Below are 27,674 nucleotides of genomic sequence, written 5' to 3'. Positions count from 1 at the left end.
AGTGGAAGGATGAGTCCTCACAGAGGACCCTCAAGCTTGATGATCATCTCGAGAGCCATGCTGAAGCATGATGGCAGCTCAAGTCCCTGACTCATTTTCTTTTAAGATACCAGTAGTTAGGTCCTGCCTAAGTCCTGAAGATGCAGAAGGTGGCACAGCCATTCAAAGTAATTTGTAGAGGTTCTAGTCATTTATCCCTTTATTCTACAGAGGATTAAAGTATTTTCTCTCTAAATCTTCAAAGAGATTTATAAACCTAAGTTTAGTTTTATGAATAGATACAAGTTTCTGGCCAACCATTCACTTTTTTCTGCCTTTTGTTTTAGGTCCTCTTTTATGCCTGAGAATATCAAGTATTTGGAACCCTCTTTTCTTACCAGCCTTCTGTAAATGATTTCAGGAGGTGGAATAGTTGAGATTTGTCTTCACTTTTTAAAAATGAATAGAGGAGGCAAGACCATTAAGTCTTATTTTATTAAAAACTGCAAAGCCACATGCTCTTTGTAGAGAAGCACTGAAAGGAAAACCTTAGCGTGGGAGGAATCATTGTAAATAAAAATAGTAACTCAACAGCCCTCACTTCAGGAAAAAAGGTATTTTAAAGCTAGTATACTAGAGTTAAGTTTCTCCTTTGACTTCAGTGTTGAATGGTTCTTGCAAGGACTTCTTTAAAGTTTTTCTCTTCACCCAGCATTTGGCTCACATCTCTGCCTGAGAAGATGCCTAAAAGAGAAATATTTGTCACAGGCATAGTGTTGTAGAGGAAAAAGTGACAAGAGCAGTCACCTGCATTCATTTTAGAAGGTAACTACTCAAAGTTACTTTGATGCAAATGTAAGAGTAGGTATATGTCCCTGCTCTTGACATATCTACAGTGAGTTTTCACCTAGGAAATCTTTATCTTTTTGTTAAATTCACCTTTATTTGTGTTCTTTCTGCCCTAATACTGGAATCACCTAGTTAAGCACTACAAACATTTTGTAGAAGACATTTCAGAGAACGTACAGTGCAGTTGTGGAATTCAAAGCACTGATAGTAACAACCCCACAGTGGGTGCTGGGCTCCTTCCTGCTCTCCCAGCCCTTCATTCCCTTGTTAGACTTTCCTGAGGGGGCAAAAGGAAGCTGCACTACTTGTTAAGTCTCTAAGGTGGGGGCTGAGGTAGGTGGATACTTATTGGTAATTGTGGGTTTCTGTGGCACTTGCTGCTGTCAGGAATGCCTGGAGGTGGAATGGCACATGATGTGGAGGTGAAGAGACTGCCACAGAAATGGAAGCATGGGGCACCCTCACCCTCAGCAGGCAGCAGGGGTGACACTGAGTAACAAGAAATACCACAGCGAGCTTTTGTTACCACAGGAAGACTAGCAGCTCCTTTTTCAGTACCATTGGTTGTCTTGTTCCAATAGCTCTTAGCTCAACAAGCTTCTGTACCCTAATGAACACTAGGGTTGGAGGGCAGCTTCTTTCTTGGGTTCTTCTACTTACCAGGTTGAACCCCTTCACATGAGCGCTCCTCTGCTGCCATGGGCTTTTTGTCAGGCATAAGGGTACAACCAGCCAACATGTCCAGAGACACCAAGATAGACTCATATAGGCGATCTGCATGGCTCTCCAGCTCACCAGACTGCTTTGCAATCCTCCCAAGGACATCCTTTAAAGCTAACAATGAGGTTCAAAGCCGTTAGACAAAAAAACCCATGCTGAGTGTTGCCCTGTAAGCATTTTCAGAAGGACATACAAGAGGACAGCATTCTGCACAAAATGGGACCTGGCAGTAGTTTAGAATGTACACCTTTTTCAACAGTGATTCTGGGTTTCTGTTGCACTTCAACTTCTGATTAAAGCTGAGGAAAGAATTCACTGGCTTCACTTTGGAATTCTGTAATTCACAGAAGGGCACATAGAGATGATTCTCTGATGATGGGTGTTATCTGACTTTGGAGATAAAATCGTGGGGGCACACCTAGATCTGGTCAGGCATAAAGCTTACATAAAATAAAACAGCATGCAAAGATTCAGATGCTGGGTCCTATATACACTATTGCTGGCTGGAGAGTGGGACTATCATTTCACACATGGATGGTCTGATAATGTACTTGAAAAGGCTTGTGAACCCTTTTCTGTGGGTCCCACGTTTACAGACTTAAAAAGAAAATGATCTGAGAAAAGGCTACAACAAGATTGTTAGTGAGGCCAAGATTCCATTCCTACACTGTCAGAGTATTCATGTGAGGAAGGGATGGGCTAATCATAGTGCATCATAGCAGGCTTGTTTTTTTCCTCTTTAAAAAAATTTATTTCATTTGTTAAACACAAAGGCTGCCTTAGTTTCCTGTGCCTTTATCAGCTGTGTTAACACTCTCTTAGTTTCCTCCCACAGCTGCAACATCTGCTAGCAGAGGAAGGGAGAGGGGAAGCTGCCTATCTGCAGACAATGCTGACTTGGATGGGTGAAAGGAGAAGGAACACAGCCTGGCTGTGTTGAGATCAGCCCCTGGGGAAACCACATCAGTGCAGTGTCATCAGGGCAGAGTGCTGTCCTGACAAGCCAGGAGAGAGCTGGCAAAGTGTGGCAGAAGAATGCAACCAGAGTGTGCTTACTACTGTTAGGGCGTCTGGGCTGGGTTCTCCCCTCCACCTTCATCAGACCTTTACCCAGTTTTCCTGTGCACTGCCAGTGCATTTCAGGGAACTTTTATTTTTAACTGTTAAGAATACAGTAGACTTGGGCAGTGCCTGTGGCTCAGTGCGAAGGGCACCAGCCCGGTATACCGTGGGTGGCGGGTTTGAACCTGGCCCCGGCCAAAATGCAACAAAAAAATAGCAGTTGTGGCAGAATTTTTAAGCCCAAGAGCTGGAGGTTGCTGTGAGCTGTGATGCCACAGCACTCTGAGGGCAACAAAGTGAGACTGTCTCTAAAAAAAAATAAATACAGTAGACCCTCCATCATTCTCCACCTCCCTACACTGACACCTCAAGTTGACCTAATTGTCACAAACTGGACATAAACCACATGTATGAATCAGTACAGCAGGCCTGTGACCACCAGCAGTTTGTTATAGTCCTGTAAGTGGTCAACTTACAGAGGTTCTACTCTGTATTTGGTTGCGACTAAGTAAAAAAAAAAAAAAAAACTGGGAAGCATGAAATTGGCATGATTGTGTGCTGGCTCTATTGACTGACAATGTGCTCCTGGAGGAAGAAAGCAAGTTGTGCACCTGGCTAGAGACACAGTGTGAAGGAACTTGTGAATTTCAAAGCAGCCAACTTCCTAATTATAACAGGCAGAAGACAGGGAGGGGCACTGGGTAAATCTGGAACAGCCTGGATGCATATCTGAAAAACCACAGAAAACTCTAAACTCTCTCTTATTTTCTCCAGTAAAATACCTCTAGATCCCTTTTTAGAGAAAGGCAAAGTGGGATAATCTTATTACAGACTAAGCAGTAAAACATTACTGAACTGATTTCTTTGTAGACAAGAGTTTCACTTGGTCACCCTCAGTAGAGTGCTGTAGTATCACAGCTCACAGCAACCTCAAACTCTTGGTCTCAAGTAAATCTCTTGCCTCAGCCTCCCAAGTAGGTGGGACTACAGGTGCCTGCCACAACCCCTGGCTATTTTTAGAGACAGGGTCTTGCTCTGGCTCAGGCTGGCGTTAAACTCTTAAGTTCAGGCAATCTTCCTGAGGCCACCCACGTCAGCCACCCAGAGTGCTAGGATTACAGGCGTGAGCCATAGCACCCAACCTGAACTGATTTTTAAATGAAGGCCAAAAACCTATAGCTTTTTAAAGGCCTGCTTTTACATACGGCCTCTGAGAAGAAAGGAGGTTCCTGGTATTTGAGCTCTTTACCTACCTGCTCAGGCCTCTACAACTTGGGACACTGTAACAGCAGAGGGGAGCCAGTGTACAGGAGCTCAGCCAGCCTATCATTCCACCTATGGCCTGACACAAATTCACAACTCTGTAAGATGAGAGCAGTGATACTACATATCCATCTTACAAGGCTGTGATTAAATGAAAAAAATTCATGGGCCCACTGCTTCAACAGTGTGTGGCCTGTGGAAAACATTCAGTAAAATGCTGTTGTCATAAGTAGCAAAGGAGCCTGGCACATACAATTCCTGCCCCCAATAAAAAGCCTAGGAACTCCTAAGAAAATGCTACAAAAGCTATGTTAGCTAATGTGATGAAAATGTGTCAAACGATCTATGAACCAAGTGTATGGTGCCCCACGATCATACTAATGTACACAGCTATGGTTTAATAAAAGTAAATAAATAAATAAAAAAGTAAAAAAAAAAAAAAAGCCTAGAACTTTCATGCAAGAAAACACCAGAGAAGCCCAAAGGCCTTAAGAAGGCAGGGGATTGCAAAGGGCTCACTTGAAACACAGAGGAAATCACTAACCTACTGGAAACCCTTAGTGATCCCTGTCCATCAAAACCCCTCTGCCTGGGCGGCGCCTGTGGCTCAAGGAGTAGGGCGCCAGTCCCATATGCCGGAGGTGGCGGGTTTGATCCCAGCCCCGGCCAAATACCACACAAAAAAAAAAAAACAAAACCAAAAAACCCCTCTGCCTATTCACAGCTCTCAAACCCCAGTGATTTTTCTTTCCAAAGTACATCTGGCAATGTCTGGAAACATTTTGGTTGTTACAACTGTGGGGAACAGGAAGATCCAGTGTGGTCAGGGATGCTGCTAAACATCCTGCAACCATAGGGCAACCCCCATAGCAAAGGCTCTTGTGACCAGCCCTGCTCTACCCCATCTCCAGTACGCATCTGCCATAGTGCTGATACGGAAAGCACCTCCTCACTGCCTCCAGTCCCCAGGGCCTGCCCAGCTTTGCCTATGCTGCTGGATACCTGTGTAAATCCCACCTCACTCCAAAACACACACTCAGGCATCATACTGATGAGGTCTCTTAGGACTTCGTTGTAGTCTTACAGGAAATCAGGCTGTTTTAGGGAGTGTATCAGTTTAAGGCTTTAACCTAGCATTCTCCCCTAGCTCATCCTCCATATCGCATCTTCACCCCTCTGCCCTGTAAAGACAATAAGGAATATAAATCCTTGGGCATACTCTTGATGTCTGATTTTTACATTTTCCTAAATTGGGGAAACCCATCATACAAAATGGGCACAAGCTTGGTTTATGTGCCACTGCCACCCCTCCTCATTACTTCACTACTTCAGTCTATTGCCTTAGAATAGACTGCCTTCAAATCCTTTCGATCAATACAATCTTTTTCGGGGAGTGGGGGTAGCCTTCCCAAAGCAGAATCCACAGCAGACAACTAGACAGGAGTTCAACCTGAGCTGAGTGAGGTAGGGAACCACTTAGGGATACCCACTGAATACTCCAGCCACAAGCTAAGGACCATCGAATTAAAACCAGGATTCCCTACCAGAACACCATTAGAAAAATACAGATGCAGAAGCAAAAGAGTCATACTTGCAGGCTTACTGTCCAGTTTCTAATGGACTTAATTTTATGACTATGCCTCACTGAGTTTACAGGGCTGGTGGCAGAGAGACCAAGGGTATCTAAGGCAGTGGGTATGTGGGGGGCTCTTGCAATATTGGCTTTTTACCAGGGACAATGTGGGCCCCTGGGCCTGCTGCTGAGGGGGATGGAGCTCTGGCTAAATTCAAAACCTCAAGCATCTCACCTGGGGTATTATCCAACAGGCACTGAAGAAGAATCTCTCCCTTCTGTAGGACGCTTTCCGTCAGGGACTGATGTTCATCTATATCTTTCTTAAATTGCTTAAAACATATCAGAAAAAGAAAATAAATAAGCTTTGTTTACTATCATTTTGTAGAAATTATTAAAAATGAGCTACCCATGCAGGGTAGCTCAATTCCCCTCTAATGTGGAAGATTATACCCCACCTGGTCTGCATAATTCCCCAGTAAACAGTGCAGTGGTTTTAACTTCATTCTCTTTGAGCCAAAGGTAGATAGAATCAACAATTTTTTTTTCCTGTTTAGTTTGACATCAGAAGATTTTCTTTTCTATGGAAGAAGCTGGAACAGCTTGGAGTCAGGGTTTCCTTGTAGTGCCCCCACCTCATAAGGTTTTCTTGAACTCACAAGGGTAGGGGATCCTCAGAATAAACTATTCCATTCTACAGGGCCTGACAAAGCTGAACCAGGAGAGATCTGCCATTCAGCTGACCACCTCAGCTTCTCCCCGGCATCCTCAAGCAGTGCAGTCCTCCAGGGTAACCCAAGTAGCTCATCTGTTTTTCCCTTATGGCCACCAGCCTTGTAGCTAAATTAGTTCTAATGTTCTTTTAGCAGCTAAGAAGTGTGAAGTCAAATTCTTGATTTGCTGAACTTGGTGTTTAACAATTTGAAATGATAGTTTTACTTTACTTTTTTTTTTTTTGGCCGGGGCTGGGTTTGAACCCGCCACCTCCGGCATATGGGACCGGCACCCTACTCCTTGAGCCACAGGCACCGCCCTTACTTTTCAATTTATTATTTTCCTATCTTCAGTTTTCCTTTGCCCTGATACCTATACTTATGTATTATTTTATTCTCTGATACTCTATGTGGTTATATGCTACCTCAACCCTACTGTGTTAAGAGGAAGTGTAAGTATATAAGAAAATGAGTGACAGTTAAAATTTGTGAACACATACACATTTGCTTATAAAAGTAGGTCTTGATCTAAGCACAAGTCAAGGTAGCTTAGATGTACGCATGAGCCATGCACCATTTGGTGTGGGAAGGGGTTCATGGTATAGTTCCACTTTGTGACATAGTTGAATGGGTGACCTAAGAGGCCTAGGCCTTACTGACCTGCAGGGGTAACACCTTGTCCAGATCTCAGCTCTGCCCACAAAACGAAATGGCTTTTTGGCTAGCTTGGAAACTGAAGCTGATGGCATGAGGAGTAAATGGAGGGAATGGAGTTATATCTATTTGTACCTGATCTGCCAGACTAGAAAGGCCACACAGTTAAGTCTAATGGGGTAGGTTCCTCTCCTGCAGTGGTACACTACCCTGCACCTGCTGGAGGTGGGCCCTGCACAGCTAGATGCACACATGCAGTCTGCACACAGGACCACTGGACCCCGCCATCGTTTCCTCCCTTCACCTCACTCTGGGTGAGGAACTTATGGTAAGCTCTCCACACCACAGGAAATAGCATCCCCACTAGGGTGGAGAAACTGGCCCAGCCCATTTAGGCTAGAGGATGTTCCTCCCCTAAGTTTTAGTTGGCTCCAAGGTGGAAAACAAAGGCATCTATTCAGCTGAGGTGTGGTCCCAGCGAGGGCCCGAGTCAGCTCTGCGCACCCTTGGCTCATGCACATGTAAATCATGCCCTATTAAGCTTGGTCAGGCTATAAGGTTGCAGAAATTTGAAGAACTGTCCTGGAAAACCCCATCTACGCTAGCATCAAGCTGAAACCACAGATATCACCTGTGCTCCTTCACGAAGAGGTTAGAAAGGCTTCGCTTTCCGGATATGCTAGAAATCAGTCAGTAGTTCAGCAAGGTTAACATTATATGTAGGGATAACAACTATATGATTTACCCTCCAAATCAGAACACTTCTGAGAATGAAAGAGGACCTATCATTAGTTATGCCAGAATAATAGGCACAAACTGGGACTTATAGTCACCCTAAAAGTACTTACTTTAGGATCAAGTTAATAAAAATCCACAAATTTTTTTTTTAAAAAACAGAACCTTAATGAAAAAGAGGGAAAAAGCAGGTGGTGCCTGTGGCTCAGTGGGTAGTATATACCAAGGGTGGTGGGTTCAAACCTGGCCCCAGCCAAACTGCATCAAAAAAATAGCCAGGTGTTGTGGTGGGCGCCTGTAGTCCCAGCTTACATGGGAGGCTGAGGCAAGAGAATCGCCTAAGCCCAGATGTAGTTGGAGGTTGCTGTGTGATGCCATGGCACTCTACTGAGGGTGATAAAGTGAGACTCTTGTCTCTACAAAAAAAAAAAAAAAAAAAGAGAAAAAAAATCCCAAACACACACACGAGCAAATTGGTGTCATATTTTGTTTAAATACCATCAAAATGCCTTGTTGTATATGTTGTAAGTACAATTTCAGCTCCCATCCTTAAATAGCAGTGCAGTCTAGCAGAACTTTCTGTGTTGATGGCACTGGTCAGAATGGTAGCCTAGACAAAAGTGGTGCTTGAGCACGAGGAATGTGGCTAGAGCAACTGAAAAATCTGAATTGTAATGTCACTTAAAGAGCCATCTGTAACTAGTGGCTTCACAACAGGGTCCATCTGCACTAAAAATTTCTGAGACATTGCAAATCACTTTAAAAGTATTTTTGATTCAAGATAAACATAATTTATTTTTTTCTAAATTCTACTGGCCTGGCAAATACCTCGTGCATTTTACAAAGTTTTCATCATTAAGAATTTGAAAGGGGGGAGTGGTGACTCATGCCTATAATCCCAGCACTCTGAAAGGCCAAGGTGGGTGAATTGCTTGAGCTCAGGAGTTTGAGACCAGCCTGAGCAAGAGCGAGACCCCATGTCTAAAAAATAGCCAGGCAATGTGGTGGGCACCTATAGTCCCAGCTACTGGGAAGGCTGAGGCAAGAGAATCACTTGAGCCCAAGAGTTTGAGGTTGCTGTGAGCTGTAATGTCACAGCACTCTACTGAGGGTGACAAATTGAGACTCTGTATCAATCAATAAGGAATTCAAAAAGGGCATCTGATTAGATTTTGGGTACAACCATCAACTGAATTACAATATACCAGGTATCAGTTATTTGAGATTTTACTTTGTAATCAAGTAACTTAGCCACAACTCCATGAGTGAACAAGCCAGAGCCAGGACTGCATTATTACCCGGTAAAGCTGCAGAGAAGACTTGAGACCTGTGAGATTAGACCTGGGCAGAGTTCTGTGGTCAGTAATGTCTGCAACATTATACAGCCAGCAGATCAGCTCTTCCAGCTGACAGCAAAATGTCTGTGGAGACAAAAGATACATGGTATGACTGCCTGAACTGCTTGCGTTTTCCCTCCCGAGGCGTTGCTCTCTGTCCTCCCTGCTTGTTCCTGCCCCACAGCTCTAGACAATGTAAAATCCCACTTGGTTCTGTCTCCTCACAGCCTGATGTGGCACCAGAAATGACAGGCTGAGAGAATCCAGCCCAGCAGCTGGGAATAGAACAACCCAGAGCGGGTACCCCAGCCACAGAAACCAATTCTTGTTATCAGGACCATTACTACCAAACTGTTTCTGTGGAAAAGAAATGTAAAATCAATGCCTAGAATCATGACTAACCTGACCCACAGCCCAAACCTCAATCTTTGATCAAAAAAGAAGGGTATAAGGCTGGGCGTGGTGGCTCACACCTGTAATTGTAGCACTCTGGGAGGCCGAGGCAGGTGGACTGCCTGAGCTCATGGGTTTGAGACCAGCCTGAGCAAGAGCAAGACCCTGTCTCTAAAAATGGCCGGGCATTGTGGTGGGTGCCTGTAGACCCAGCTACTTGGGAGGCTGAGGCAAAAGAATCACTTGAGTCCCAAGAGTTTGAGGTTGCTGTGAGCTATGTTGCCACAGCACTCTACCGAGGGTGACAAAGTAAGACTGTATCTCAAAAAAAAGGAAAGAAAGATATATAGCAGGACAGAGGGTGGCCTTCCCACTGTTTCACAGGACAAATCAAATCCATGTGACATCCCGAGGTTAAAGCCCCCTGGAGTACGAGGACAATCGTGGCTCACAGGCCACCTACCATGCTGCAGTGATGATACAGCATCTGAGTGCTCACTGGGGAGGCAGGGCAGTGGGACGCTCAGGCTGTGGTGAGAAAGTACCTTCCTGATCCTTCAGTATGTGTCTGGGACTACAAAAGCCCTCAACATGAATTATTTTATTTAATTCACACAACATCCCCAAAAGGCAGGGATCTACATTTTACGAAAGCGCAAACTCAAGAGACTGATGCTAAATTCCAAAGACAGCAGGGCCATGATTCCAATTCATATGTCTGACTCTGAAAACCCTCTTCCACGCAGTATTAATTTTGCCTCCAGATATTAATAGGTGGTCCAAAAAAGAAGGGTCAGGGCCAAGAAGTCTAGGAAACCGTACATCTAATGCCCCGGACTTTATACAATCACACCGCTTTGCCAATAAAGCTCTGAAAGTCCTGCAGTCAAGAAAGCCACTCACTTTTGTTAAGCCCAGTGTTTCCCAAAGGCATCTGGGCTCATATCCCTTTTGTGTGAAACACCTCTGAGCTGGGAAGCAGCCACACCCCTCTACCTGGGTCTGGCTCCTGGCTCAAGCCCTTGCTAATTTTCAGTCACCAAGTTACTTAACCTCTCTCTGCCTTCTTCTCCAGTGAAATGAGAATAGTACTTACTAATCTAATAAAAGACGTGAAGACTATATAAGGTACAGCACAGTGCCTGGCAAAAACCAAGTGCTCACTGAACATTAGCAAGTTTTATGATATAGTAGACTGGGGGAGAAGAGCCGAGAAACCCGGACACAGAGCCTCTTCATGTTGGACGTCTTTACCTTCACACACTGCACCAGCGACTCTTCTCCCTGCTCACCACCTCTCCTGGGAAGCTGCCCTTCAGCACTTGGGGCTGAGAATGACCACGGGTCCAACATAGCTGGCAAGGAGGGGTGTGTTTTCAACAGTCCAGAAGTGACCCCGAGGGCCTGGCTGTTCACCAGACTCCCTTCCTCTGCAGAGTCCCGGGCACGGATGATGGAGCGCAGGAAACAGTGGTTCTGTCCCTCGGTTTCACCAGGCCTTCGCAGTGCAGCCCCAGGGGGAAGCTGGCTTTGGCTGGAGTCAGATGGGAAAGAAGCTGGCCCATCACTGTCTGACACTTCCAGGGAGCTCTGCCCTTTGGCAGCCCGGGTGGGCAGGGTAACCAAGGTGGGAACAGAACCCAGATATGAAACCAAACTAGAAACCTGCGTGAGCCGAGCGGGCAGGGCGAGGTACTCGTCATCACTCTCCACCTCCTCTTCTGCTTTCCATCTAGACTCTGCATAAACAGGATGCCAGATACTCGGGCTGGCCTTCTTCTGGTTCTCTGTCCTAGATGAGGGCCACCCTCTGTCCTGTTTCCTCAACTGGGGAGAACCCACCTCAAGGTGCTTGCCCGTGTGTGGCCAGTCCTTTTCCCTCAGGGCTGGCTCTCTGCTCTCCCAAGGAGCATCCCTACTGCCTGGGGCTCTGGGGGTAGATGTGAGCTGGCTACAAGATGCCAAGCCCATGCTGCCCCGTTTCTGGGGTACTCCAGAGGGCCAGCACTTAATGCTTGGCTCTCTTGAGCCAGAAAATGGCAGAGCAGTGGACTCTGCTGGTAGGCAACTGGGAGAGACATTAGTGGGTGATTTGAGGGTGCTTGCTGGCGAGGCAGAGAAACTATCCAGGTCTACACCTGAGTCCTGTAGGACAGGGTCAGTCAGCACTCGGCTATCAAGGTGCTTTGGGAGCTGAGGCCCAGGCCTCAGTGGGTAAGTATAGTCAAGCAGGTCTTCATACTCTTTATTTGGATTCCAGAGAGGGGACTGGCGATCAGGTGAAGGAGGCAGGGTATCCGGCAGCACGCAGGCCCAGTACTCAGCCTGGAAGGAGAGGCGCCTCTGGCCTAGCCCAGGAGCATCACCCCCTGAGACCACAGGCTGTGGTGACCACTTGAACTGAGGCCCTAGTCCCACCACAGAGGGATTCCGTTCCTGGGGAACAACCAGCTTCTGGGAGGAGGAGGCCTTGGCAAGGGAGCAATTCTGAGGCTCCACTTTCTCCTGTTGACTCTGGAAACTGCTGCCCATGGAGGAGGCTGAGATGTTGCAGGTGGAAAGCTGAGGAACAGTGGCACCTCGGCTCACCATGGCCTTCTGCCAGGATGGGAAAGGGAACCCTGAGTTGTGAGGCTGCTGACTGAGGTCCAGCACCTGAGGCCAATCATCTGGGGATGGATCATTTTCGGTGTCAGCATTGTGTCCTGAGCAAAGAGCTGTAGTTCTGGGAAGTGTAAGAGTCTGAGGTAGCTCCCCAGAGGTAGAAAGCTTGGACTCCTCCATCTGTAGTGTTAAGAGGGATGGAAAAAGCACTCAGGTGAAAGTCATCAAACCAAATGCCTGTTCTATTTTGTTTGTTTGTTTTAAGACAGAGTCTCACTCTGTTGCTCATACTAAAGTGACATGGAGTCAGCCCACCTCAAAACCACCTCAAACTCCTGGGTTCAAGTGATCCTCCTGTCTCGGCCTCCTAAGTAGCTGGCTGGGACTACAGGTGCCCCGCCGATTTTTTTTTTTTTTCTTTCAGTTTTTGGTCAGGGCTGGGTTTGAAACTGCCACCTACCGGCGCCCTACCCCTTTGAGCCACAGGCACTGCCTTTTTAAAAAAATGATTATTATTAAATCATAGCTGTGTACATTAATGCATTCATGGGGCACCATACACTGGTTTTATAAACAGTTTGACACATTTTTTTTTTTTTTGTAGAGACAGAGTCTCACTTTATGGCCCTCGGTAGAGTGCCGTGGCCTCACACAGCTCACAGCAACCTCCAACTCCTGGGCTTAAGTGATTCTCCTGCCTCAGCCTCCAGAGTAGCTGGGACTACAGGCGCCCGCCACAACGCCCGGCCATTTTTTGGTTACAGCTTGGCCGGGGCCAGGTTTGAACCCACCACCCTCGGTATATGGGGCCGGTGCCTTACCGACTGAGCCACAGGCGCCACCCCCAGTTTGACACATTTTCATCACTCTGGTTAACATAGCCTTCCTGGCATTTTCTTCCTGGCATATTGTGTTAAGACATTTATATTCTACATTTACTAAGTTTCACATGTACCCTTGTATAATGCCCCCAGGTGTAATCCCATGCCCTTTTTTTTTTTTTTTTGAGACAGTCTCACTTTGTTGTCCCCGGTACAGTGCCGTGGCATCACAGCTCACAGCAACCTCCAACTCTTGGGCTTAGGCAATTCTCTTGCCTCAGCCTCCTGAGTAGCTGGGATTCCAGGTGCCCGCCACAACACCCAGCTATTTTTTTGTTGTTGCAGTTTGGCCAGGGCTGGGTTTGAACCTGTCACCCTCGGTATATGGGGCCGGCGCCCTACTCAGTGAGCCACAGGCGTTGCCTACCCTGCGAATTTTTACTAGAGATGGGGAGTCTCACTCTTGCTTGAGCTGGTCTCAAACTCCTGAGCTCAAGCAATTTACCTGCCTTGGCCTCCTAGAGTGCTAGGATTACAGGCATGAGCCACTGTGCTCGGCTGAAATGTCTTAGATCACTCAGGAGCTTCCTTGTGGGCCCAGAAGGTAATCTCAAAATGAAGTCTGCCACCCAAGGCAAGGATCAGACCATCAATGTGTGCTGCCAGCATTACTGAGACCAGCCTGCTCTATGAGCACAGCTGTCCTCCCTCAGTCAACCTTGTCCCCAGCCCTCTCAAAATTGTTCTTCCTCCCCAGATGCCCAGTTTGTGAGACAGCTTCGTCACACTGAGGCTGGATACACTGCCTAAGCCCTGAGAAGCACATTCCAAAAGACGGAACCCTCAATCGGGGGTTCTCCTGCTAACAGGAGACATCCAAAGCCAGTAGGCACCACCTCGCTCAGCTCACACAGCAGCTAACTGAACGCTGGCAGAACAAGTCCCTCATCTCAGCTTCTTCGCTTTGGACTTTTTATCCGCACGATGGGGAGAACTCACCCCATAAGGGAGGCAGGATAGCACTGTGGTTAAGGGCACAGACTTGGAACCAGAAAGACCCGACGTCAGCCCCAACCTCTGCCACCTTCCCAATGCATGACTTTGAGCTTCACCTCCCTTCCCTGTGAAATGGGGATGATATAGCACGACCTCCTCAGGAGGTGACTGAAGGAGCTCATGTGTGAAAAGCACATGGTTAAGAATCAACAAACACCACCCATCATGGCCGTAAGCACCAGTCTCAAACTCGGGGAACAAATACTCTTGGATCTGCTTATTTGCTTCCTGCCCCTCTAATTCTCTGGCTCACAGGTGCCAGGGCCTCCCACTGCCCCTTGCTCCCAGGCAAGTGAGGCTCAGCCTCTGTCATCTCCCAGTCTCACGCAAAGCCTCCTCCACAGGACAGTGCTCCATGAGGGAAGTGGGCAGCAGCCAAGGCCACAATGACACTGAGATCAAAGCCATTCTCAGGAAAGGCCTTGGCAAACATAACATAAAAGGATGTCAAGGCTGGGAGGGACAGATCATTCAGGTCACCCTCCCAATCACACTGAAGGCTTGAAAGATTTGGTGATTTGCCTACAGTCATAGAAGCTGGTAGAAGTCCCTGTCCTATGTGTCTCCCACTAGTAGAGGCTGCGTGGGAGTCAGGGAGGCCCAAGTTTTCCTTAACAAGGAACAGTGGCTAGTGCTCATAGCTCAGTGAGTAGAGTGCCAGCCATATACACCAAGGCTGGCGGGTTTGAGCCCAGCCTGGGTCTGCTAAACAACAATGACAACTGCAACCAAAAATAGCCAGGTGTTGGGGCGGGTGCCTATAGTCCTAGCTACTCAAGAGGCTGAGGCAAGAGAATCGCTTAAGCCCAAGAGTTTGAGGTTGCTGTGAGCTATGATACTACGGCACTCTACCAAGGGTGACAGCTTGAGATTCTGTCTCAAAACAAAACAAACAAACAAACAAACAAACAAAAAATCAAGGGACAGTGCTGCCTACCCCAGGGGCTCCAAGGCTGACAGGTCTCCTGGGTCCAAAGACCAGTCAGTCTCAGAGCTCCCAGGAGCCCATGGTCTTTGGCCCTCCATTCCCAGGTCTCCTCCAGGTCCTTCCCAATTCACAAAGTGGACAGGGCTCCCTTTGCCAGAGCTCTCTTGCCCTACCCTTCAGGGCAGCAGAGTCTCATAAAGGTTCACACCCTTGAGGAATAGGAGATGCTGTGGACAGAGCCCCCTGTGGCCCTGAGGCCCAGCTCTCCAAGTGAACCTGTAAAACAGAAATCATCACAGCCAGGCTCCCCTAGCTTCTTATGCTACACAGTGAGGAAATGGGGGAACAAACTCCCAAGGAGAGCACAGGGTCAATACACAGTCCTGCTGCCTTAACACTTACCTGGCTTCCCACAGAGTGCAAAAGGTCTCCTCCCGTGCTGGCAGGAGGATGCAGGCAATGAGGGGCAGGCTCAGGTCCATCAGCCACCAGCTCTCTGTGGGCGTCACTGGTCTGTGGCTGGTAGGCTCCAGAGGGGCAGGCAGGGGCAGGGGGCTCCTCTGCCCCCCACACAGGGAAGATAGGTCCTCCCTCCGCTTCCAGGTGGTGGGGCTGCTCCCTGCTCACAGGCCCTGGGGTATCCCCCTCTGGTTCCCCACAGCTACATCTCCTGTAGGACACGGCCTTGGGGCCTGCAGATGCTTCCACCTCCGCTGCGTCTTCACCCAGGGCCATTGAGACTCCCTAGGTCAGGTTTCCCTTAAAGCTTTTGGCTTCCTAGCAAGAGGGAAGACAAAAACATAAAAGTTCTACATCTGTGTCCAGGAATCCTTGCTTTTTAATGATTAAGGCAAACTTTTTTGTCAAATAAGAAAACAAATGGTGGCTACTTCCTTAAGGGAGCAGTAGGTCCATCCACCTTTTCTTGGCTCTAGACCCTTCCAAAGGGGAAGCAGACACACATCATTTTGTCCTCTGCTTTTACAAACAGTGGCCAGTACCATCCCCTGTCAATATAGGTCCAAACTAAAGTCAAGGCTTGGGCCCTGAGTCACATTTTCACTCTGTCCTTTGGCTCAACCCCACTGGGTAAGAGGCCTGGTTGGCACTCCCATGCACAGTCCCATAGCAGTTCTGTGTGGCTTAAGTGTGCCAGCAAGAGCTGCTGCCAGGAGCACTGGTAGGTCGTGCTGGGGGCTGAAACGCCTACAGGAGGAAGACCAACCATGGGAGAATTTAGAAGGGGCAGCCAGCGAACTGCCAGTGCCCAGGATGTCGGCAGCCTCTTAGAGCACACTGTGCCAACCTCAAAGCTCAAACTTGGACAGAAATAGCTTTGTTTCCTCAGAGACAGAAGGCAAAGCGATGGTAAGAGGTGGCTGCTGATGGAAGCAGAGGAGCCTGCAGAGAGGGAGGTGGCCATGGCTGGGAGCCATCCTCCCTGGCTCACCAGAAACACAACCTAGGCAGGCACCACAGTGCCCTGAGATGGCCAGGTGTAAGGGGTCGTACTCCACCCTGCCTGCGTGGCACACGAGGCTGCAGGCCAATTTGGGGTGACCCTGGAGAAAAGTAGGCACTTCATGGGTACTCTCGTTTAATTTTCTTTTTTTTTTTCTTGGTAGGTCAGTAAGACCTGGGGCAGGGAGAACTCCTTTTTTTTTTTTTTTTTTTGAGACACCCTGAGTAGAGTACTGTGTCATCGCAGCTCACAGCATCCTCAAACTCTTAGGCTCAAACACTCTCGTTTAATTTTCACGACCACCAGATATGGCAGGAACTAATCAGAAAAACAAATTTTTTTTTTTGGACAGGTAATAGTATATGGCTTAACTATAAAATATACTATAGGTGGACTCTCCCTGTGTCCTGGTCCCCCACTCCACTACTAAAATGAGCCAATGTCCACAGAGTATAACGGTGCCTGGTGAGGTACACCCTAAGTGTTGGCTACTGTCATTAATGTCATGGGGGGCACTGAGAGAATCAGTGTAACAGGTCACCTTACAAGGAAGGGACAAAGGAGCCTAACAGAGGATAAGCAGCAGCTAATTTCTCATACAAATCAAACAAAATATTTACTACTAGATACTCTCAAAAAACCAGGTAAATAGTCTTACTCATTTCTGTGTATGACTTTTGTCTCTCAATGCCTAGGCAAACATAAATACCTCTTTTACATAAAGGTAGCAAACAGTATAGGATACACTATTCAGAACCTTTTCTTTTTTTCTTTTTTTTTAGAGACAGAGTCTCACTTAGTTGCCCTCAGGAGAGTGCTGTGGTGTCACAGCTCACAGCAACCTCCAACTCTTGGGCCTAGGCGATTCTCTTGCCTCAGCCTCCCGAGTAGCTGGGATTACAGGCGCCCGCCACAACGCCCGGCTGTTTTTTTTTGTTGCATTTTGGCTGGGGCTGGGTTCGAACCCTCCACCCTTGGTATATGGGGCCAGCGCCCTACTCACTGAGCCACAGGCACCATCTCTTCTTTTTTTTTTTTTTTGAAACAGAGTCTCAGTGTTGCCCAGACTGGAGTGCAGTGATGCGATCAAAACTCAGGCAGCCTCGAACTCATGGGCTCAAGCAATCCTCCCACCTCAGCCTCCCTTAGCTGGGACTACAGGTGTGTACCACCATGCCTGGCTAATTTTTAAATTTTTTTGTAGTGATAGGGGTCTTATTATATTGCCCACACTGGTCTTGAACTCCTGGCCTCAAACAATCCTCCCATCTTGGTCTCCAAAATTGCTTGGATCACATATACAGCAGGTCCTTGCATAACATCATTTTGTCCACAGTCATTTCATTACAACATTGATGGAAAAATTGATTCCTGGCCAGGGCCACAGTGTGGAGTCTGCCTGGGCTCCCCACATCTGTGCAGGTTTTCTCTGGGTACTCTAGCTTCTTTCCACACCTCAGAGCCGTGCACATTAGGTGAATGAGTGGGGTGGGTGGGTGAGCGTGCCCTTCAATGGGATGGCACCTTGGCCAGGGTCAGCTCCTGCCCTGCACCCTGAACTGCTAAGACAGGCTCTGGCTATCTGTGACCCTGAACTAGAACAAGCAGATAAATAATTATTCTACTTGCTTTTATTCACCTTTCTTAAATGTGATGTATAGTTCACATTTATCTGAATGCATAACATTAGAAGTGTTTTGGGTTTTCATTTAGAAGTCTGGCGAAGTTTTTGTGACCAGGAACATGTCACAGAACATAACTCCTGTTTGTGTCAATCAGACTATGGCAGAAGTGGTTTTGCTACAGGTCCTTTTGTACAGCACAGAGTCACAGTTTCCAAGAACCTATCTTACAGTGTCAGGTGAGGACTTAACTAAGCACAGAGAGCTTCCTTTCTTTTTCATCACTGCCTAGTGCTGTATGTCAGTGTACGAACACATTCTAGCTTATTTCACTGGTCTCTCATTAATGAATATTTGGGTTATTGCTAATCTTTTGCTATTACTTTTGCTTACACTATTATGAATAACCATGCACACAGAGAGGTGCTGGCATAGTCGCAGCATCAACAGTATTAGCAGAACCGCTGAGGTGATGGGTACCCACAGGCATGCTTTTGACACATGCTGCCTGAGGGCCCTTTACTGGTTGGTATCAGTCTCCACTGGCACCAGCACATGTTGAGTGCCACATGGTTCCCATAGAAGTGAAGGTCTCTAATGCTCACTTCAAAAAAGGGGTAACTAGGACTCCAAGAGAGTCAATTCCAAGATTATCCGACTCTAGAACCAACGTGAGAACAAGTTACAAAACAGATGAACGCACACAGCACAAGAGGGGGAAGACTGATAGAGGGACAAGAAGGGTGACTGAGTCCTGCTGAGACACGGATCTTCATGGAGCCATATCCTCACCTCGTGGCTCTTTGAGAAACTGCACAATAGGGCGGTGCCTGTGGCTCAGCGGGTAGGGCACCGGACCCATATACCAAGGGTGGCGGGTTCAAACCCGGCCCTGGCCAAAACTGCAACAAAAAAATAGCCGGGCATTGTGGCGGGCGCCTGTAGTCCCAGCTACTTGGGAGGCTGAGGCAGGAGAATTGCCTAAACCCAGGAGTTGGAGGTTGCTGTGAGCTGTGTGATACCATAAGCACTCTACTGAGGGCGGTACAGTGAGACTCTGTCTCTACAAAAAAAAAAAAAAAGAAAGAAACTGCACATAAAAACATTTACAGGCAAGTTGTGTTTTCACTATGATGGGAAAAGCTGAGCCCATAGACTAGAAAAAGGATGAAGGCTGAATCTAGTTCACAACTCCCAGCTGCTACTTCTTGCTCTGTTCCTAAAAACTCTCTCAGTGGCCAGAGCTCTCCCACCTCCCTTACTAAACGGTATGGTCTTGAAGACAGGTGCTGGAATAAGATGATGCTGGGGCAAGAGTGGGCTGCAAACCAATTTTTTTTTTTTTTTTTAAAGAGATGGGGGTCTCATTACATTGCTCATCTGGTCAAACTCCTGTGCTCAAGGGCTCCTTCCACCTCAGCCTCCTGAGTAGCTGGGACTATAGGCACTTGCTACCATGCCTGGTTAATCTGTTAATTATTTTTAGAGATGAGGTCTTGCTAGCCCAGACTGGTCTCAAACTCCTGGGTGCAAGTGATGCTCCCCCCTTAGCTTCCCAAGTAGCTAGGACAATAGGCATATGCCACTGTGCCTACCTTATCTCTGTTTTGATGATATAAAGAAGAAGGTACCCACTTATCCTGGAGGGGCAGGGAGTGGTAAGCTATTGTAAGCTATTCAGGAGATACTCCTAAGTAACTCAGAAGGATACACACAGACTTCAACTAGATTAACCATGTGGCCAGTGGCCCTTCAGTAACCCGGTAAGAAGGTTTGAAGTTCAGTGAATTTCATGGAAATGGTACTTCTGAAAAGACAAAGTATAGGTGGTTATTTTCTCAGTGTGAATAAGCAGTCCCTTCATAAACTTATTATTTTTTTTTGAGACAGAGTCTCACTATGTTGCCCTGGGTAGAGTGCCGTGGCGTCATAGCTCACAGCAACCTCAAACTCTTGGGCTTAAGCCATTCTCTTGCCTCAGCCTCCCAAGTAGCTGGGACTACAGGTGCCCACCACAACGCCTGTTTTTTTTTGGGGTTGCAGTTGTCATTGTTGCTTGGCAGGCCTGGGCTGGATTTGAACCGGCCAGCTTCCGTGTATGTGGCTGGCGCCCTAGCCACTGAGCTACAGGTGCCAAGCCCCTTCATAAACTTATTAATCTGCCTGAAAAATCATGCTTTCCCCCCTGCACTACAGAAGTTCATTATGAGAACTAGGGCAGATACATGTGAAAGAAAAGAATGCAAACGAGTCTAAAATAATGCATTGTAAATTATATACAAAATGTTACCAAATACAGAGAAAGGGAGTAAGGGACTGGGGGAAAAGATAGAGAAAACTCCTTGAAATAATGACTGAAGATAAAACACTCTTTGAAAATATCCACATGTCAAAGAAAACACTGGCCCAGGCTCCAGCATATGCACAAGTTTGGATTCCTAGGGCTCAACCCTGTCTGCATTGGCCACATGAGCATCTGTATCACAGCATGAAGGTCTATGTGGTGTTCATTTCCACAGACTCTGGATTTCACACATCATTTCTTCTAACCCCCTGGGGTATGGGGGTGGGAGATTCTGTTCCGACCATCAAGGGAGAGAGACAGCTTATACTTCTCAGCCTGATGAGACTGCTCAGACTGGTGAACATGACTGTGTTAGACCAACACTATCTCCCAGGTCATTAGCCTTAAACAATCTACTAACATGGTCTCCCTGCTCTCAGATCACATGCTTTATAATGTTCCTACAGGATAGTGGCTTCCCGATGGGGCACAGGCCTCAGCCAGGCTCCTGACTAATGAGGGAAATACCAGGAGACTGGACTGAATGACAGGAGGCATCAGTACAGACAATAAACGACTTCAACCCAGAGAAAGGTCTGTCTCACCAGAACTGCCCTGTCCTTTGTCTAAACTAAGAGACAAGCTTCAGGATATTTTAGAGACCACCTGAAGTTAGCTTATTAAAACTCTTCAGTGGGGTGGCGCCTGTGGCTCAAGGAGTAGGGCGCCGGTCCCACATGCCGGAGGTGGCGGGTTCAAACCTAGCCCCAGCCAAAAACCACACACACACACACACACACAAAACCAAAACTCTTCAGTAGCTTCCAGAACTTGCAGAAGCTATATCATCCACCAGATATAATTTGGAGTCATTTGGGCTTGGCTTACTCTTGCCTACAGTAAAAATCTGTCCACACATCACACGCGTGGTAACACTGACTCTGTGCGCCCAGACATCTGACCCTTCTTGTGTCTGCTGCATCACCTCAGGCACTGCTCTCACAGCAGGGCTTCTTCCCAGTCCCTCCTGTCCAGGAGGGAGAAAGGGGTACTAAGAATTGGTGGGGAGGGGTGACGCTCTGCTTTTGATGAGTGACCAATTAGGGAGCAGTCTTCCTCTAAACAACAAAAAAGAGCTTTCTCCAGGGTTCTTTAGGTCATGAGCTCCCTTTGAAACAATCTCATTTATACTAATTTTGCCCTGGAAGCTGTTTTGGCATCAGCTATCTCAGAACCCAGCACATAACCACAGGGGCCAGGTACTGATCGACAGAGCAAGCCCTAGCAGTTCAGGGGCCAAAATGTTAAAACTTATTTTCATAGAAGGCCACAGGAATAAGCGATAAATTCCATGAACATACTGTGGTACAACCTGGCCAGGGAACCAAAGAGGCTTTCCATGCTGCCCTTTCTCCAGGAACATGAAACTGCCAAGGGAGAACCCAGTATGGGCACGTTGCTGGAAGGCCTCTGGGGGAATTAAGAGTTACTGGAGAGAGGGGCTTAAAGGTGGAGGCCAATCATAGCAGGGAGGCAGCATGGAAGGGGGTAAGGATCCATGTGGGGGAGGCCAACAAAGAGGGCAGTCACAAGACCTGTCTCAGGGTAGGGTATGAGCCAGGAAAACTGTGCCTGGAGGTTTGAAACTGGGAGGCCAGTGGCAAAGAGCAACTGCCATTCCACAGGCTCCTTTCCTGGCTATAGAAGACACTTGTAGCCCCTCAGTCCTCCATATCACCTCCATCTTTCCCTGTGGGGTAGGTCACCTGGGCATTTGTCCCCTTTCTCTCCAGATGAAATCAGAGTAACATGAAAATGAAGAACAGACTCAAAGCTACAGAGGACAGAATGTGTACCTTGGCTTGGCAATAGGCTGAGATCATCCCCAGGATCCTTGGGAGCTAGTAGCCCCTTTCTTTCCCACCCCCAGGGGCTGCTTCTCTGTCTTACACGGAGTCTACAAAACAGAAGGAGTCCTCCAGGGCCCTAGGAGGAGCCAGTAGGTCCTCTAGGTCAATGTGGTGGGGAGGGCTGTGAGCCAGGCTGCTTGGCTTTCTGTCCCCTCACTCTCGTCACTTGCTCACATGTGGGCTGAGTAGAACCACCAGACAAGTCTTAGTAAGGCCAATCTCCTCACTCATTGTGAGATGTCTTCATTTATTTATTTTTAGAGATGGGGTCTTGTTCTGTTGCCCAGGCTTGAGTACAGTGATGTTATCATCATGGCTCACTGCAATCTTGAACTCCTGGCCACAAGTGATTGTCCTGCCTCAGCTTCCTCAGTAGCTGGGACTACAGGTGTGTGCCACCACGCTCAGCTAATGTGAAACATCTTTAGATGGTCTTTAAAAAGAGGCAACTGCCATATCCATAGGAACCTGGATCCATAGAAACTTCCAACCACCCCTGCCCTCAGCCCCAATCCCTTTGGCCTCCTCAGCAGTCTGCAGAGTATCCTTGTCCAACAAAACTCAGAATGCTGAGGACTGAATATATCAATAATTGCATCTTTTCCCATGACAAAGAGCAAAGCGGAAAAATAGCTTTCTTGGAAAAACATCATTCCTACCCTCAGAGGAAGCCAAACCTGGACCACATGCTTGGAGTTCCACAGGCCATTGGTTTTACCGCACTGATAGTTTTTAGTTTTCCGTGAGGCCATCAGAATCTGTGTGTTAAGACTGATAAGAACCTTATTGAGGATTGGCACCTGTAGAACAGTGGTTACAGCGCCAGCCACATACACCGAAGCTGGCAGGTTCGAATCCAGCCCATGACAGCTAAACAACAATGACAACTGCAACAAAAAAAAACCCAACTGGGCGTTGTGGCAGGCGCCTGTAGTCCCAGCTACTTGGGAGGCTGAGGCAAGAGTTGGAGGTTGCTGTGAGCTGTGACACCACAGCACTTTGAGGGCAGCATGGTGAGACTGTCTCAAAAAAAAAAAAAAAAAAAAAGAATCTTCTTGATTCTCTCAAGAGATACTATTAAGAATGCCACTCACGGCGGCGCCTGTGGCTCAACGGGTAGGGCGCCGGTCCCATATGCCGGAGGTGGCGGGTTCAAGCCCAGCCCCGGCCAAAAATAAAAAAAAAAAAAAACAAAAAAAAAAAGAATGCCACTCACTGTACCTTTCTGTCTTCTTTGGAGAATCCACAGTAGAATTCTCTGGCTTCAGTAACAGAAACAGCTGATTTAATTGAGCAGCCTATTTGTTTTTAAAGGTATTGGCAAAACTGATAAAATTTTCCTCTTTGCAGGGGGGCAGGGCCTTGGTGCGTGCCACACCTTCTGGGGCAAGACATGATTGCAAGAGGGACTTTACCTAACAAATGCAATCAGTGTAACCTGGCTTATTATACCCTCAATGAATCCCCAAAATAAAATAAATAAATAAACAAATAAAGAATAAAAAAAAATTTTTCCTCTTTGCTTTTGCTGCTAGGATGCTCTGGCCAAATATGCAGCCCACCTAAATAAGGTTTCAGACAGAGAGGCACTAACCTTTTTTTTTTTTGTAGAGACAGAGTCTCACTTTATGGCCCTCGGTAGAGTGCCGTGGCCTCACACAGCTCACAGCAACCTCCAACTCCTGGGCTTAAGCGATTCTCTTGCCTCAGCCTCCCGAGTAGCTGGGACTACAGGCGCCCGCCACAACACCCGGCTATTTTTTGGTTGCAGTTTGGCCGGGGCTGGGTTTGAACCCGCCACCCTCGGTATATGGGGCTGGCGCCTTACCGACTGAGCCACAGGCACCGCCCGGCACTAACCTTTTGTACTAATCTTTCCCTTGACATCTTCTAATTTTCTTTCATCCTATCTATCTCAGTTGGTTTTATTAAAATCTTGTTATACCAAAAGTATCTTGGAAAGATTCCTGAAATCTTTTTTTTTTTTTTTTTTTGAGACAGTTTCAAGCTGTCATCCTGGGTAGAGTGCTGTGGCGGTATAGCGCACAGCAACCTCAAACTCTTAGGCTCAAACGATTCTCTTGCCTTAGCCTCCAGAGTACCTGGGACTACAAGCGCCCACCACAACGCCCAGATATTTTTTGGTTTCAGTTGTCATTGTTGTATAGCTGGCCTGGGCCAGGTTTGAATCTGCCAGCCTTGGTGTATGTGGCTGGCACCCTACCCACTGAGCTACGGGCACTGCCTATGGAATCATTTTTTTTTTTTTAACAGAATAGAGTAATTATTAAGAACAATAGAATAGAAAAAAACTCCTAAATTCAAGATTTTATTCCAATACCATAAGAAAATAAAACTAATTTACCAAGTACTTCAAAAAAGCGGTTACTTACTGCCCCAGAGCCTTGGGATCAGAACCCGTGTTTAAGCAGCAGTATCTCCAGATGAGCTGATAAGCACAATAACGTTTCAGAAGCACTACATTGGTAAGCACACTAAAAAGAAACAACTATAATAGATCTATAACCATTCCATGGGCATGTTTATGCCAGAAACACCAATAAGGAAATTTATGGTTCTTGTCCTAAAGGCCTTTGCAACAGGACACTAGAAAGGGCTCACATTTTGTGGCAGGTTTTTAATGGCTAATTATACAATGTCAGAGCTGGGAGTCCCCAGAAAGTTTTCCATAGAAAGGATTCAAGGTTCACTGTGACTATACTAACAAAATTACAAACCTAAATTTCTCCCCAGTCAGTTATAAGTGAGGAGTTAAGTATTTGTTTTCCAGACTCCAAATAATTTCAGAGAAATTGACATGATAAGCGGTGCTTACAGCTGGAAGGAAATATACAACTTAGCCTGTTTCCTGTCACCAGAAAATGGTACAGGAAACCTGGAAGTGAGGCACTATATCCTAGGGGTGTATCTCATACCTCTAGGTTTGGCAAACAGGTCTAAAACCAATGGGAAGACTTTTTCCACTTTTCACAATGTTTGAGAGCCACTTTAAAAATAAGAGACAGCTTCTTTATGAAAAAAAGATTTAAAATATAAAGCACATCCTCTGGGGGGGGCTGAGGCAGGAGGATCACTTGAACCCTGGAGTCGGAGGTTGCAATGAGCTATTATGACACCACTGGTTGCTAGCCTGGGCAACAGAGTAAGACTACAAAAAAAAAAAAAAAAAGGAAAAGAAAAGAAAGAAAGATATAATGCACATCCATCTTCACAAGCTAAGCCTCTGTGTGGCTAAACTAATCATTCTTAAGATTTTTCTGTGGCTACAAAAGCCTTCATCTATTACACTACTCTGTTCTTTCATGACCTTTTCAAGTAACAGATCTCATTAAGAGTATATCGGATACTACTGTAATTCTTGGCCAAACTGTTATTTGGCACCTAATCAATTTTTATTGAGTGGTTAAGACTCTAGCTGCATAAGCAGATAATCTATGGAATACTTACTATGGTGGACAATCAGGAAAGGCTTAAGGGATTTTTATTTATTTATTTTTTTTTTTGTAGAGACAGAGTTTCACTTTATTGCCCTTGGTAGAGTGCCGTGGCGTCACACAGCTCACAGTAACCTCCAACTCCTGGGCTTAAGCGATTCTTCTGCCTCAGCCTCCCGAGTAGCTGGGACTACAGGCGCCTGCCACAACACCTGGCTATTTTGTTGTTGCAGTTTGGCCGGGCCGGGTTTGAACCCACCACCCTCGGTATATGGGGCCGGCGCCCAGCTCACTGAGCCATAGGCGCCACCCAAGGGATTTTTTTTAAATCAAGGATCAGATAAGGTCCAAAAAGCAGGAATACTCTGAAGGGTCAAGTACTATAATAGTACTTAGTATTGCTGAGTCTAGGTATCTTGTTTATTTTTATCCTAACAACTGCTAACAGCTACTTAACAATGTCTTTGTGCCAGGAATTATGTTAGGCATTTTATACCAATATTTTACATGTATATAATCCTCATAACCCATGGTGTAGGTACTATTACCACCCCCCTTGTAAGGATGAGGAAACTAAGGCACAGAGAAGATAAATGACTTAATCAGCGTAACATGGCAGAGCTCAAATCTGACCTAACCTGATAGCCTGAGCTGAGTCGCCTTCCTAACCTGTTAGAATAATTGACCCGAGAAGTTAAAGGAATAAATGTTTCTGTTTTGTCAATTTTGGGTTACCATGCTGATTTTTTTGTTTTCTTCTGGCTTCCTTCCACCACTGACTGCCTTCTGTGTTCCAAGCATTGTGCCAGGGGCTGGGGAAACCATAACACAGCCTGCTGTTTAAAAACAGAGGCCACAGAAGGTAGCCAAAGACAGGAGTTATCACCAGTTGTTAGGGTAGGGAAAAGCTTTACAAAGCTTTCCAGAAGAGATGAAACTGAGTTCTTTGCTCTTTTCTGCATTGAATGGCCCAGAACTAAACAGGTTGGGGGGGGTAAGAGAATGGAGAAAACAAAGTTAAAAGTGGTGACTTTTACTCCTTTTAACCAAGCCCAAGACAAACTAACTCAACACTCTCTTCCATACACTTTAAAAACAACCTTTACGGCCTAGATCTGAGAACTGTAGGAGTATTTACAAACCACACTTCCCTTCGTGCTCCGCCTTCTCTCCCCAAGAAGTCCAATCTGCCCTGGCACTGGCAGGATTCAGCTCATTTTTATTGCAAACAATACGCTGCACCCAAACTAATAATTATAAAGGGCCTGGAACAGTTTCTGGACAGACGCCCGTGGTCTGCTGAGAACTGTCTTATTGATGACAGTTACAAAGGGTAGCCCTTCTGGGCAACAAAGTGAGACATATGGCTTCTCCTCTGCGTCTGGGGGCTGCCGCGCTCGCGGCGGGAGGGCGGCGTGATTCGTCTCAATCTCGCCAGTGGGAACCACCTTAGTGCTTTACCCCGACTGAGGAGCAGGGTAAACGCTGGGAGAAGCCCAAGGGAAAGCTATTTTCCCTGCGGCCCACGCCAACTGGCGGCGCAGGCGTGAGACGCGAGATGCGCAGATACGCGCGCTCCCTCGCCGCGCCCAGGCCTTTGCCGAGCCCGGCCTCCCTCCTCGGCCGAGACAGTACACGCCATTCTGCTCGCGAAATGGAGGCGAAGGCAAAAGCGCCCCTGCCCCCAGAAAGCCTTTGTGCCCTCCCCGCCAGAGACAAGAGGCGCGGCGGCCCGCATCGCCACGGTCAGGCGGGCAGACCGCGAGAGACCGAAGGGCGGGGGCGGAGGGGCCGGGCCATGCGCAGGTCTGGCCCGGGCCACCGCCCCCAGCGCCGCGGGCGCCCTGGACACCCGCGCCCGGCCGCTGCTACTGCCTGCCTACCGCCTCGCACGTCCCAAGCAGCTCCAGCGGTCCCATGCGGTAGCCCCGAGCCGGGGGGTCCCAGGCTGCTAGAATGGCCCTCCCGCCAGAGACCAGAACGTTCGGGGCGGGACCCAGCGCCAGCCACTCCCTTCGGGCCCGCCCCTTGTCCCTCGGCGCGGAGAACCGGTTCAGCCAATCTCTGTCCTTAGTCCGAAGGCTCGACCAATACGCAGCCCACTCTTGAACGAAGGACCCACCCCCTTGCGTTGTCTTGGCCTATGGGAGCCCGGATCTTCTTCGGTGTCGCCCTCCCTTGGTTTCAGCGCTTACGACCTCAGGTTCTCCCTCTTGGGGACGAGCGGGGTCGTGTGAGGCCGCGTCGCGCTACG

The 27,674-nt window shown here is 47.4% G+C and overlaps 1 protein-coding gene across 2 annotated transcripts; it reads right to left on the bottom strand.

Moving 5' to 3' along the window:
* Positions 1–500: 500 nt before the first annotated feature.
* Positions 501–27,674, bottom strand: CEP68 (centrosomal protein 68). 2 transcript variants are annotated; one of them, XM_053586841.1, is made up of 7 exons: positions 27,543–27,674; positions 15,090–15,464; positions 10,533–12,062; positions 8,847–8,969; positions 5,682–5,778; positions 1,489–1,662; positions 501–723 (listed from the first exon to the last, which is right to left on the bottom strand). In XM_053586841.1, exons 2-7 carry the CDS (start codon positions 15,420–15,422, stop codon positions 638–640), a joined length of 2,343 nt encoding a protein of 780 aa, XP_053442816.1. In that variant the 5' UTR covers positions 15,423–15,464; positions 27,543–27,674; the 3' UTR covers positions 501–637. The 2 variants fall into 2 exon arrangements, with proteins under 2 accessions (XP_053442816.1, XP_053442815.1); XM_053586840.1 differs by lacking the exon at positions 27,543–27,674 and adding an exon at positions 27,293–27,500.

The sequence above is a fragment of the Nycticebus coucang genome, chromosome 4 (genome assembly GCF_027406575.1).
Source record: "Nycticebus coucang isolate mNycCou1 chromosome 4, mNycCou1.pri, whole genome shotgun sequence".
Taxonomy (NCBI): domain Eukaryota; kingdom Metazoa; phylum Chordata; class Mammalia; order Primates; family Lorisidae; genus Nycticebus; species Nycticebus coucang.
This window is presented reverse-complemented; position numbering and strand designations above follow the sequence as displayed.